We start from the raw sequence: 13,771 nt of genomic DNA, 5'->3' as shown, positions 1-13,771 counted from the left end.
CTATGAAAAAAGTGTTTACTTTTTATGGTAGCTATTTAGCTAGCTAGCTAGCTCTTAGCTATATTTTTAGCATTTAGCTTGTAGCCATATGTTCTCCACAGTTTTCAAAGGATAACTACAACCATCATCGTCATCATCGAACACTACGCCGCCTAGAAGAACAACACTTGACAAGGGTAATCTCCCTGGCTAGCCTAATTTCTGAAAAACCGCCTTGCCATCTGCCCTGCCCTTTAGAACGGCACAATGGTGTGTTGCGCTAGTAATGGCGGCTACGACTCCGTCAACTCCTCGTCGTTGTTAAAAAGGAAGGTGTATTAATGGCTCCTTGTATCGCTGACGTCTGTTGACGCGGGTACTTGCGTGCCAGTGACTGTGCCGCACTGTATAACACAAATTCGCTCATTGAGACAAAAGCTCACTCATTGTGGTAGTCGTTGGAGACAGTAGAACAATGTTTCGTTGGCAATCTATTACGAATTAGTCGATAAAGCGGATGTTAGCATGCTAAGCATTAGTTTGTTTAGCTTTTGCGTAATTATTATGTTAATATCTTGCTAGCTAGCTAGCTCATCATTTGGAAAACATTATACATGACCAGTTAGCTGTAGTTAGCAATTTCATAATTAGAATTGTACACAAACGCATTGACATTGCTTTAATAACGTTAGCCACAGAAATGTATAAAAACTTTAGCCTAACGTTAGCTACACAAAAGCACGTGTCATTGCGTGTAATCCAGAAAACGAGATGTTCCGTAGCAGTGTGTGTGTGATCCTCGTCTGATTTAGAACTTGCAAATTGTTCACACAATTAATCAAAATGAAGAGGGAGACGGGGGGGTTGGTATGTATCTATATGCCCCTATAAATAATTTAGATGCAATCTAGTTAATAGTTTAGGCTGTATTTTATCAAGCCATGAAAGATTCTTAACCATCAATGCTATAACATATTATCTTTGTACACAGTGACCATGGAAGAGGTGCAGCAGAACAGCAATGGCACAGAGTCCCAGATTATCACTATCCCAACCACCATCACAGCCTCTCAGATATCACAGATAGCCCAGCAAGTAAAGAAAATATTCAATCACCAGTTACATTCTAAGTGCATTATCTGGTCTCCTAGCAATGGTTGATGTATGCCTGAATACACGTGTGCTTCCAGATGTCTCTGGGCGGTTCTCCTGTGACAGTGGTTCAGCTTCCAGGTGGTCAATTTCAAGTGCAGGGAGTCATTCAGTCTGCACAGTCCTCAGTCATTCAGTCTCCTCAGCTGCAGACTGTGCAGGTAAGACCTGGCCAGATTTGTCATAGTGTCGAATAATTAAATGCATAAGTCCTCTTGTTATTCAGTAATGCTCTGTTCTGTCCTTCCAGGGCCAGGGTTCGGACAGTGATGACTCACAGGACTCGTCAGACAGTGGAGCTTCTGCCCAGAAGACCAGAGAGATCTTAGCTCGACGACCATCGTATAGGTATACCACACACACACACAAAAAACATATGACTTAACACCTTCTGTAAATAAGATTTCTACTACATTGCATTTATTGGTCTTAATTTTTGCAGGCATTGTCCTTGTGTGAAAATGAAAAAATTGTTGTTTGGGTTATTTCTAATAAATTAGTACAATCCTGCATTTTTCTGGTTGGCTTTAGGAAAATCCTAAATGAACTGTCTGCTGAGGAAGTGATGTCACGCAACGATGGAGAGGATGACGTTGCTGCTTCCTCTGGTGTAACAACAGTCACAGTCCCCACCACCCCCACCATCTACCAGACGAGCAGCGGCCAATACAGTAAGACCTGCCCCTAAACCTCCACCTGTAATCCACACTGTGGCTACTGAGCAATTTACATTACAGATAATAAATACATTATCTGTAATATTGGAGTTATTAGCCCAATTTACATTAAACATTAGATGGCGACTTTGCAGTCAATTAAGGGGAAATTTAATCTAGCAGCACCAAGGTTGAAGGTCCAATGTGAATACGGTAAACGTATACATAAATATGCTTTGCTGTTTTGAATTTGTAGTAAAGGACTATTAAAGTAACAGTAAAACTAAGGAGTAAAGACCAGCAGGTACAATGGGAACTCAAGGATACGTTTTCGGGAGTTACAGGCGCACACTGGCCTTGAGTCTGTGATAGAGGGAGGTCGAATAGGGGAGATGTACCTCGTCTGTAGCAGGAAGTGGGATGCTGAGGTAAGGGATAATTGTAGGCTCAGAGGAGCATATGTGGGAAGTTGGCACTCATCCTTTTGTTTGGCGTGGTTTTAAAAGTTTACTGTAGCCATCTATTATTTGCTCTTATGCAACTGTTTGCCTAGAATGTGCAGCTGTCTGCAAGTGCTTGTATTAAAATGCATGTATTTTATATTTAAAATGTATTTTAGACAGGGGTAGGTGAAGGGGATAACACAAATACTTACTGTAAGTCGCTCTGGATGAGCGTCTGCTAAATGTTAAATAGCAAGGGGCCGCCAAAGTTCTAATTGTGTGGGTCCTATATCTCTAATGGGCTTCCCGGGACCCCCAGAGCCTTTTCAGTTTCATCACTGTTAGTCCATGTTTCTTCTTTTTGCAGTTACTATTGCCCCCAATGGCACTATTCAGCTGGCCAGCCCTGGGTCAGAGGGCTTCCAGGGCCTGCAGACCCTTACCATGACCAACTCCGGCTCAGCTCAGCAGGGCACCACCATCCTTCAGTATGCCCAGACGCCAGACGGACAGCAGATATTGGTGCCCAGCAACCAGGTGGTCGTACAAAGTAAGTATGGAGACATCTACGGTATTAGTTATATCATTGTTTTAAATGATGCAGCTGATGCCCTCAAAGAAGTATAAAAAAACTTTTAGGTTGTCTATTGGCAGCTTAGTTTGTGGGACAGATTTGGAAGGAATGTCAGGGACGGTTATAACCTAAAGATTGTACCATATCATCTCCCTCTCTTTCAGGTGCAGGAGGAGAGATGCAGACATATCAGATTCGCACAGCGCCCACATCCAGTTCCATTCCTCAGACCGTGGTTATGACCTCCCCTGCAGGACTGTCTCAGGGCAAGAGTGATGACCCCTCTATGAAGAGAGAAATCCGCCTGGCAAAGAACAGGTGTGTGGGCTTGGAGGGAGGTTGTTGATACTGAGTCAACTGGGGGTATGCTCACATTGCACACCTGCCTATTTGGACACACCACGCCTCTTATGCATTCCACATTTAAGAAGGGTTCTTGTGACTTTATGTCTGAACATGAGCTCAACATACTAGGACCAAACTAGCATTGTGTTTTTATTGTGGTAATCATCATTTGTATGTATTTATGTCAAGTTTAAGTCAAATGCAAGGTTAATACGCCTACCTATCATAAACATATACACTCAAGCTGAGCATCTCAGAGGACTGGACAAAGAATACAGGAATGAAAGGCAGTTAAGTAGGATCACAATATAGAAGGGGGGGTGACAACCAACATGGCTTTGCAAGCACAGAAAGAAGATGATGCATTCATGGTGCTAGATAGCTTTTGTTTAGTCTTTAGATAGGGCTCCTAGAATTAGACATGATGTTCCTCCTTTTTTCCTTGTTCAAAGTTCCCTGGCACTATACACTTTGTAACATTGTGACCTCTGACCTACAATCTAGTGTCAAAGACATTTCCTAGTCGCATCCTACAAAAGAACTAACATGGCTATGCAGGCATCAGCAAGCTTTAGCAAACAGCATAATGACAGTTCATCAATGATAGAAGCAACATAATTCAAATCATATTTATTTTTCATATTCTTATTTCATAGCATTTTTCTCTCCTGGACATGACCAAAGGTCATGTTCTCATGAGAACATTGTTTATTATATTCAGAACATTCAAAACAGTATAACATAAATGGTTATCATTATTTGTAATCTTTATTATTGTTAATTGATCAGTGGTTAATGAAAGACCTCTTCAGTACCGACTGCCTACTCTTCAAAGCATGCCAAGATACCTTTTAAAACGTTGATGTAGTGCCCTGCAGAATGGATAAAGATGTACTACAGTCCCTGACCCTGAAATTGTTTTGCTTGCCCGTCCAGAGAAGCGGCCCGTGAGTGTCGTAGGAAGAAGAAAGAATACGTCAAGTGTCTGGAAAACCGAGTAGCTGTTCTAGAGAACCAGAACAAAACCCTTATTGAGGAGCTGAAGACGTTAAAGGACCTTTACTGTGTCAAAACAGGATAACCTGGCCACACATTCAAATAAATAGGACTAATACAAATAGGTCTTGGAAATGGCTACAGCGCTACTCACCTGGACAACAGGGTTAACCGGGAACACCTTACACTTTGCATTAGATATCCTTGTCTTCAGTTTTTGTGTTTTATACAATACTTTGTTTTAACAAATGTCGAGTGAGCGTTGGCAATGGGAAACTCCCATTCTAAAAGACAATGATAGTGTGAAAGAAGCCTTTTTTCCTCATCTTTTTATTGAGCTACTGGAAGAATGACTAACGCTTAACTGTTTATATTTGTGAATATTGTGTGAGTGCGCACGAGGCTTGATATGTAATCACTGACATTCAATTTTGTTCCTTTAGTTTTCTATCAGCGTCTGATTGTCCCATCAAGTTTTATGGTAGAAACCTGCTGATTCCCACTGCAAAATGTAATGCAGATTTTTGACTGTGTTAAAACTATGATGTGATTCAAGTTCATTTTATGTGATCCCTAAACGTCCACACCCTAGTCCCCATGAGATAAAATGTTACAGTTACCATTCCTTATTAGTGCAAAGGGATATTAGAAAACATTGTGAACGGCTAACTTGGCTGTTACTTGGACAATCTATCAGGGAGAGTGCACAATGTCAGGGTCATATTTATTTTCTATATCTAAAGGCGGCAGGCTGGGGGGGCACACACACACGCAAAACAAACAAGGGAATACAAAAGCAATCGCTCATTCTGTAAGTAATATGAAATAAATATTTTTTCATTCTTTACATATTGAGCCTAATAGATTACTCACTGTACAGTGACACTTTGTAATAAACCTTTTAACCCTATACCAGTGGTTTGACATGCTGACATGCTGAGTGTTTTTCCCCATTGGGTCACAGCAACAATGCTGTGATTAGCTGAAAGCATTCTGTCAAGGCCTGTTTACACTTGTGCAAAAAAGATCAAAGCTGAGGCAAGTTTACTTTATAGCATATCCTAAAATATGTGGTCTGATCATCAGGGTGACCTGTGGAGCTTCAATGTGCTTCAGTTTGAGCTTGGAGAAGCCAGCAGCCTCCAAATCCTTCCATGTTGCCCTGGTAACAACACATCCATCCCCCAGATAGTACCAAAGAGGCTGCAGTACGTGCTGTAAGAAATATGTCCAGGTGGCGGGCTCTGAAACGACATGCTCCAGAAAGTACAAGGCACCCCCCTGTTGACCAAAACAACTCATAAGTTAAATTGATTGCAGGTTTGTCTTTGCAACAGCTTCCCACAGATAATGCACTATCTGAAATAAAACCAGGAATGGCTAAAGGCTGTTTGATGGACAATATTAAGTAATTCATTGTGTACAGTAGGTTTAAGTGTAAATGGGTTCAGAAGGATATGCACTACCGGTCAAAAGTTTTAAAACACTCCCATTTTAATTGAAATTCAAGCAGTTGAAGTCCAGTGAATAACCTGAAATTGTACATATGTAATGCATATAAGGTAAATTGCCAGAGGTAAAACATTTTTGGGGGTTTTTCAATTAACAAATGAAATCAGACAGACAGACAGACAGACCATTATAGCCCTTAAAAGTGTAGGTCTTTACTTTAAATAGAAATTGCCAAGAAAGCCAAGGTGTCAGTGAGTACAGTTTCCTACACCATCAACAGGCACCTGACCTTTGTACAATTTCAGGTTATTCACTGGACTTGAACTGCTTAAATTTAAAACAATTGGGGTGTTCTAAAACTTTTGACCGGTATTGTATAGGCCCTATTTGTAGATTTTAAGCTTGTTTAAGAAGGTGTCAGTGTGTCTAGGATTTTACCACTAACGCCATATAAATGCTCTAAGCTCTTCAGCTTATCTAAAAATACATTCGATTTAAGTAAGCCTACCCCCAGTTTAACTTTTAACACAAGGGCAGCATGCGTCCCCGACGATGTGACTTAGCTGAGGTTCTCGTGTTTTACAATCATTTACGGTTGTTGTCTCACTGTAATTTGTGGAGGGAAACTTTAAACTCATTAACCAAATGTATTTCTATAATGTTGTCTGGGCTACAACTTACGGGTTTGAGAATGCGCTTTGCCTCTTCTAGGACACGTGGAACGTTGTTGACAGAGCATAGCACCAAAGTACAAACAACCACGTCCACCGACTCATCTTTCATACTACGAAGGTCTTCCCCCGAAGAAACAACAAACTGCTCATAATTCAGATGCATGTTAGTATCCATACTCATTTGAAGGTACTTTTTGAAGTACAGGTTAGGGTCTGTGCAAATTACCGTGCAACCGCAGGGATAGAACTTGAAGTTTGCTCCGCTACCACAACCAATTTCCAAGAGGCGAAGAGTGCCATCCTTGGTATTTGCAAATGTGTTCAAGTTTTTAAAAAGATCCCTCTTATTTTCGTGCATTTTGTCGTTGTATGAAAAAGTTATATTATAAGCAAGTAATGGAAACAAACGCTTGTAAATGCCATATATTCCCACTACCTCCATAAACAGAAGAGGCAAACATATTATCCAGCAAACAATCTTGCAGAAATTCATAAAATATCTCATTTTCCAGGAAAACCTTGGTCTGAACTTGTGCATGTTACAATCTTATTCACCTGCAGCCTGCAAGACTAAGACACGCCCATAGTAGCCCATTGGTCGGTTATAATGCAAATTCAAATGGTGTGGGACGGCCTGCCCTCTGGAGACATTGAGAGGCATCCTGCGTTGTTTTTTAGTAAGTACCAGATACGCCTCCTGCATATACCTCTACTACCGTCCGTCTTGCAGTCCGCACTCCACAGAAAGACCCTTGTCATTTGGCAGAAATTAATCCAGTAGTACTGGCTGGATGCGAAAAGTCATATGACATCATCTTATTATGCCTCACGGTGGCACCATTGTATTCCAAACGTAATATGGAGCCGTCATAAAATATGTGTCTTCAAAGTCTATCAGTCTCTTTAACCCTGTCCCACAAACCCCTTCACTAATCAAGCAAAACGTAACGATAAAGAATACATTTTAATAATATTACTTTTATAGGCTGAAAGTTTTGTGAGATTCAGTGTAATAAAGTTCCATAAGATCCCTCTTGACATGCTTATTCAAATTAGTGAATTTTACTTCAAATTAGTGATTATTACTTTACTGTAGCATCCATCCACCCAAGGCTCAACAAACTACATTTAAAATCATTTGAGCATTTCTAAAAACATGTTATTTACACAACATGTATGCCCTTTAAAAGCATTAATGTATAGATCCTGGAAATGAGTACAGAATATTAGGTTGTCTTAGGTTAGCATAGGTTAACAAGGTTAGTATAGGTTATTTCAACTACTGGTTGCACTCTCAGCAATATTGCACTATTGTACTTCACTTGTCTTAGGTTAATATAGGTTTATAAGGTTAGTATAGGTTATTATGTGTATGTAGAGGTTTAGTATAGTGTATTGAATATTGTAAATTATTTGTATATGAGGAGGTTTACTATATTTTAGCTTACCATAGATGTAATCTATTTTCTGTGTACTTATATGTTATGTTATGCCAGGTTGCTTTGCATCGTCTTGTCCTCAGAATTTCAGTGCCCTGTCTGACCCTGTGTTGTTCTGTGCATCTGACAATAAAATACTTGAACTTGATATTAGTATCCAACTTAAATTACTTTAATATGGGAGGTGCAGGTACTAAAATTATTCTGCCAAGTGCTGGGGTCGACATCAAGGGAAAAGCTATTATGGACCAAACAACTCAAATGGTGTCACTGTGCCAATACTTAAGGACTGAATGTGTTACTTATAAGTCTACAAAGACAAAGTAGGCCTATTTCACAACATAGCCCATAATATGTGGTTTGATCAAAAATACCACTGGAGCTTCAATGTGCCTCAATTTGAGCTCAGAGAAGCCAGCAGTCTCCAGATCCTTCCATGTAGCTCTTGTAAGTTCACAGCCATCTCCAAAGTAGTACCACATGGGCTGCAACACATGTTGGAAGAAGTATGTCCAGGAAGAGGGGTCTGAGATGACATGCTCTAGGAAGTACAGAGCACCACCCTGTTAAATCAAATACAAGGACATGGATCATTTCACCAAAAGAGGACATTTCAGATTTTAAAAAGCATGTTTATTATGTACCTGTAATGTACGGTAACTTGCACGCTGTATGTGTAAATAATGCTTAATAGAAAAAATAATACGGTTTGATATTTGATTATAGAAAAGGGTTTTGACCACATAGGTGCATACTTCTCCCTACTCCTTAAAAGTTAGAGTTAAAATATTAATTATAAGTCATAATTTAGATTTAGTCATTTAGCAGACGCTCTTATCCAGAGCGACTTACAGTAAGTAAGTACATGGACTTCCCCCCGAGGCAAGTAGGGTGAAGTGCCTTGCCCAAGGATACAACATAATTTTGCATGGCGGGGAATTGATCCGGCAACCTTCTGATTACCAGCCCGACTCCCTCACCGCTCAGCCACTATTATACATATGCTGACCTTTATTACACAGAGTTTATTATAATGTTTTACATTTATTTATTGAAATGCATATTTCACTGACATGCCATAGATTTAAATGTCACATGTCAATACAATATTTAAGTAAGACATTTGCAACAATAAACCTATTTTTTTATTTTGTGAGAGTATACAATTATATAAATATATTGTTTTTTATTATAGATTAATTGAATTGAAGGTCATGATTGGTGACATGGTTGAGTGCTGATCTTAAGAAAATCAGCCATTAGAGTTCATCTTAATGTTCATCCTAAACTTAGCAAACATCTGAGGTACACGTCCAGGGGCGTAGCCAGGACATTATTTTTTTGGGGGGGCAAGCTCTGGCCAGTCTTTAATTTGGGGTGGCACTTGATTGTCAAAAATTTTACATTTAAAACTCACAAACTGCATCACTCAGAGCAGCAGTTTTATAACGGTATCCAGTGGTTAGCTGCTAGTCTCCGTTGAAGCACTGTCAGAATGCAGGTACGTTGGTTTGCCTCTTGCGCTGTTGATGGGGGTGTGGCCCAACATGTTGCAAATAGGCTTGTAGCGTAAGTGACAAATGACAATATAAGACGACTTTATAAAAAAAATACTAATGCATTTATTTCAGCCTTATACCGTTTCAGTTCAGGGGGTTTAAAAAAAAAGTTTTTTGTCAGGTTGGGGGGGCCGGCAGGGGGGCCATTCTCTGACCAATGGTGGCTGTGGCCCCCCCTGGCCACCACTAGCTACGCCCCTGTACACGTCCATGCTTTTCATGAAAGGATCTGTATATCTGTTTGTAACTTTGATTTAGCCTAAGCTCTAGATATCATTTGTAAAACTACTGTAGGCTACATCGAGTTGTGTAAGCAAATGGCTTAGTGAGTATAGGCTACACTCGAGTGTACACAAGACGGTGCTGGTGTTATCAGTGAGTAAATATTATCAAAATCAATAGCTCTAAACATTTTTTTAAATGTTGTTTTTTAGAGGCTATTTGAGCGCTGTTGTGCCAACCAGACATGTTGGCAGTTGGAAAGGGTTATACAACGTTTGCATTTAATAGATGTTTTCCACATGTCGGCTGTTTGCGTAACTTACAGGCCTCAATATGCGATACACCTCTTGGAGAGTGCGTGGTACGTTGTTAACGGAGCAGAGTACAAGTGTGCAGACAACCACGTCCACAGATTCGTCTTCAACCACCCCCATATCTTCACCGGAAGCCACGACAAACCTATCAAATGTTAGGTGATCGTTTTCTTTCATACTTGTGTCCAAATATTTTTGGAAGTGAGGGTTGGGGTCTGTGCAAATCACATTGCACGCAGGGGGGTAGAACTGGAAATTTGCTCCGCAGCCGCAGCCGATCTCCAAAATACGAAGTGGACGCTCGAGTTTGAACTCCAGAAGTGTGCTGAAAAGATCCTTTTTCTTATCATGCATTACCTTGTTGTAATTCAAAGTTATCTTGTTAAGGAGAATTGGGAAAATGCGCTTATAGATGCCGTACACGCCCAGTGCTTCCATTAGCTGTAGGGGCAACGTAACAACCTTGAAAAAAAGCGTGAATAAATTCATACAGAGGCCCATTTTTGATGTTCTTTGAGTCTTGATTGTGCAAAGCCAGTCTGAAGTTCAGTGAAGTAGGTATAACCCCTCGATACAGTGTCACTGACGTTGGCAAGTGTGCGTCTTGCATGGTCTGTGAACTGCCCAATCAAAGATTCCCACGTAATGCTATGTCAACTTTTTATAAAAAATAAAAAAACATTTGGTTTAACCCAGATCACCTGTTGATGTCGCGATTTCATCTTCTTTCTTACCAATGGTCCTGTAAATTCATACAATAGAAACAAGTGTGCTTTATCTTATTTTAAGTTACTTTATATTTCCAAAATATGGAATCTATTGTTATACACATAAATAAACTAGGGGTGTGAATACAAAAACAAGTAACAACTAAGCCATAAAAACAGTAAAAATTGCTAAAATTCATAGACTCTAATACTATTGAATAGGGGTATTTATTAATTTTGCCAACCGCTTTAAGTAATACACAGACTATAGCTGCACAGTAAACTCACAAGCTTATGTGCACCAAGAATAATATCCTAATATGATCCTTAAATTGTGATCATCTTCTAAAACAAAATATTAGAATGCAGAAGACTACTACCAGTACAAAGTCCATCTTTCCTCTGCAGTTCATGTTTACAGACCATATATCCGGCATGCTAAGACTAGCCGTTTGTCATACTTATAAACCATAGAAAACAATAGGACATGAAGTAAGTAATTACACATCATCTTCTTAATATTTCCCCCTGTGTTCCCACCTGCATTTTACATGTGGTAGTAATGTGTGTCATTAGGGTCAACTAAAGACAACATGTTTCTTAGTTGACATGTAGGCTTCTAGAAAAATTAATATTGCATCCCACTTATCAAACATATATTTCTATCAGCTGTCTGGCAAATGTATTAAGATGATTTTGATACCATAATCTTGTGTGTTTAAGAACTGAAATAAATGGACAGTTTGTATTTCACAAGATGATGATGGAACCTCTGACTTTCATTATGATCATAGGTAAGACACTGAATGTGTGGAAGTAATGTTTCAACCATTTAAAAAAAACTCCTGGAGTGAAGTTTGGTTGCAGTTCTCTGACATTCCACTAGACAGAGACATTTTTGGGTCATACATAACTTCAACTGCAGTGTCAGATTGGGCCTACAATTTCATGAATGTCCATAATCCTGTAGATAGAACATTAACATTATTTTTGGTGTGCTAAATTATGAATGGTCTTTTTGCCCTTTAACAATTTCAAACTATTATAACCTTTGGGATGATCACACTTGATAAGATCATGATTGGAGCTTATATGACTGTGAGATATCCTTAGTTCATGTGTTGTCTGGTTGAAATGCATGAATCATGTTGTTTCGGTCATGTTAACCTGTTGGTTTGTACATATCACAATTTGTATCAAAACAGATAAAATATGCAACCTGCTTCACACTGTAAATTGAGAACATTCTTATACTGTTTGTCCAGACTATAGATTAAATCAATTAGTTTAAAAAACTAAAAATGTCTTAACATCTGATGTGGTACTAAAGAACCTCTTTTATCTGTGATACTTTCAAGGTGCAGTTAACATGGCATTTCACTTCAGCAGCTCCAGTGAACTGCCGTAGTTTGTGGAAGTTTAAACCAATTTAGGTGATTATAGTATCCTACTGTTAGTAGTGTACATTGGGTAGACATAGGATGTCAGAATGGAATAAATAGTAGTTGTACCATAACTAGCTATATCTGTTAGAACATCTTATTTCCCTTAATTTGTTTTGTAAGGACTTAAGCCTTGTTATGAACAATGTTATGATTGAGGTGAGTTTCAAGTGCAACTCAGCAAGCCCTTCTCAAAAGTAGTTTCATCACCTTAAGTGACTATTAATCCTACCACATTATTCGATATCCAAAGCGGGCATTTCTTACAAAGGAAGAAGAGAGAAGGGTAAGTAAAGTTCATTTTCCACAATATTTAGACCAGAAAAATTATGTCATCAGATGTTAGTTCTGCCATCTTTTTAGACTATCCTGCGAAACCTATAGCTGAAAGCTAAAGTAATGTCTTAACATTATTTTATATAGCGTACAATAAACTGCTTGTTACTTATCTGCGTTGCATTTGTGTAATCATTTTGCTTACGATGCTGCGGTCTCTATTGAAACTAAAGGCATTTACCGACACTCCCTAACAATTTGCTGAGAGTCATCAATTATGCAGGGTAGCCGCACGCACTGGGAAGGAAGATAGCAGCAACAATATGGCGACAGCCGCAGTTTCTCCCGAATCTTTTCGACATCTGCAGTTCAGTGACTATACGCTGGATATCTGTTAATGCGGAAAAAGTAAGTAGACATTCTGTTCTCTTGTCCGGTCGGGTTTTGTCGGGAGATGCATCATGCTCCTACCCTGTCTACAGTCTGCATATCACTGCCGCAGAGCAGTTCCCCTCTCAGCATCTTTTCCTCGCGTTTGTGTAGGGCTCCATGCCAATACTTGGGCAAATATGCATGTGAAACTTTAATTAGAAGTAGGGATGAATGTTCATACTTGAAAAAAATGCTCGTATTATGCGGATGTCACGGGAATGAAAAAGCAGGTAAATCGGGGTGTTGGCCTGCCTCAGGACAGAATGACATTTCAATGTGTCAAAATGTGAAACATACGCATACGAGGGGATAGTGAAGTGCAGTCACGTCAAACTTCAGTGCATGTTGGCAGTACCGTCAGTAACCTACAATACACACATACCAATAAGCCTATCATTGCGAACTATTCTTTTTTACATTGTTGTCCTTTATTCCATCCTGTAAGAATCATTTGAATAGTTTTGGCCCTCCACCATCCTCCCGCACTGGGCATGCATGCAGGCTCCCCTCCCCTCGTTAGACTTACTTGAGACTGTATTGCGTGAGATAGGTGCGCCTCAGTTTTGGCAGTTCATAGGGGGCGGCGGCATCCCCTTATTGCTTTTTGTTGCAGCACATTTAAAAAAATATGTTAATAGAACTGGTCACGGTGCTGTTATATCCCATACATGTTAATGCTGCCAGTCTTGTCGCTTAAGCACTCTCCTCGGGTGTGGTATGTCGTAGCCTATATTTGTAAAACCTTAACTAAAACATTGTCAAACAATTAGGCTGTATATATGATAGTCTATACATTGCGAACATGGTATAGTGTTCAGACTAGGTTTCTCTCAATTTTTCTCCCCACTTTAAGTGTTTTCAAGCGGTCTTGTGCGTCCAGAAGCTCAAGGCTCCTCTTGGCTTTACTGCAGTATTTTAAAAAGGCTCTGGCCCACAAGCGGTCCAGGCGCGTGTGTAAACAGTGGATTAGTCTACATTGAGGTGCCTATAAGTCAGGTGATGACAAACTTAAGAGACATCCTAGTTGAGTTCTTCGGAAAACATTTGCTTGCTTTTAGACGTAAGAATTCTTTATCGTACACAGTTGGTCTAAGATGGGCTTATTATTA

At 39.6% G+C, this 13,771-nt stretch overlaps 4 protein-coding genes across 6 annotated transcripts in view; 2 read left to right on the top strand and 2 right to left on the bottom strand.

Annotated features, from left to right (window-relative positions):
* Positions 1–17: 17 nt before the first annotated feature.
* Positions 18–4,992, top strand: atf1 (activating transcription factor 1). Of its 3 annotated transcripts, none has more exons than XM_084704812.1 (8): positions 18–176; positions 971–1,074; positions 1,170–1,292; positions 1,382–1,479; positions 1,663–1,802; positions 2,598–2,780; positions 2,969–3,122; positions 4,086–4,992. In XM_084704812.1, the coding sequence occupies exons 2-8, from the start codon at positions 976–978 to the stop codon at positions 4,228–4,230; spliced, it is 942 nt and encodes a 313-aa protein (XP_084560938.1). In that variant the 5' UTR covers positions 18–176; positions 971–975; the 3' UTR covers positions 4,231–4,992. The 3 variants fall into 3 exon arrangements, with proteins under 3 accessions (XP_084560938.1, XP_084560940.1, XP_084560939.1); XM_084704814.1 differs by having other exon boundaries at positions 2,969–3,167; positions 4,086–4,213; XM_084704813.1 differs by having other exon boundaries at positions 19–846.
* On the bottom strand, positions 3,765–7,710 carry LOC146272814 (thiol S-methyltransferase TMT1A-like). Its single transcript, XM_084704815.1, has 2 exons — positions 6,279–7,710; positions 3,765–5,426 (listed from the first exon to the last, which is right to left on the bottom strand). Exons 1-2 carry the CDS (start codon positions 6,807–6,809, stop codon positions 5,190–5,192), a joined length of 768 nt encoding a protein of 255 aa, XP_084560941.1. The 5' UTR covers positions 6,810–7,710; the 3' UTR covers positions 3,765–5,189.
* A 150-nt stretch (positions 7,711–7,860) lies between these two features.
* Positions 7,861–10,394, bottom strand: tmt1a.1 (thiol methyltransferase 1A, tandem duplicate 1). Its single transcript, XM_084704816.1, has 2 exons — positions 9,815–10,394; positions 7,861–8,273 (listed from the first exon to the last, which is right to left on the bottom strand). The coding sequence occupies exons 1-2, from the start codon at positions 10,304–10,306 to the stop codon at positions 8,040–8,042; spliced, it is 726 nt and encodes a 241-aa protein (XP_084560942.1). The 5' UTR covers positions 10,307–10,394; the 3' UTR covers positions 7,861–8,039.
* An 879-nt stretch (positions 10,395–11,273) lies between these two features.
* scn8ab (sodium channel, voltage gated, type VIII, alpha subunit b) overlaps positions 11,274–13,771 on the top strand; it is a 40,769-nt gene continuing 38,271 nt past the window's right edge. Inside the window, exon 1 of the mRNA XM_084704823.1 lies at positions 11,274–11,306. The gene's annotated coding sequence lies outside the window, so the exon portion shown is untranslated. The remainder of the gene's footprint in view (positions 11,307–13,771) is intronic.

This window comes from Hypomesus nipponensis, chromosome 9 (assembly GCF_054491055.1).
Source record: "Hypomesus nipponensis isolate SF chromosome 9, ASM5449105v1, whole genome shotgun sequence".
In the NCBI taxonomy this organism is placed as follows: domain Eukaryota; kingdom Metazoa; phylum Chordata; class Actinopteri; order Osmeriformes; family Osmeridae; genus Hypomesus; species Hypomesus nipponensis.
Note: the sequence above shows the minus strand (reverse complement) of the source record. Positions and strands in the feature narration are given on the sequence as shown.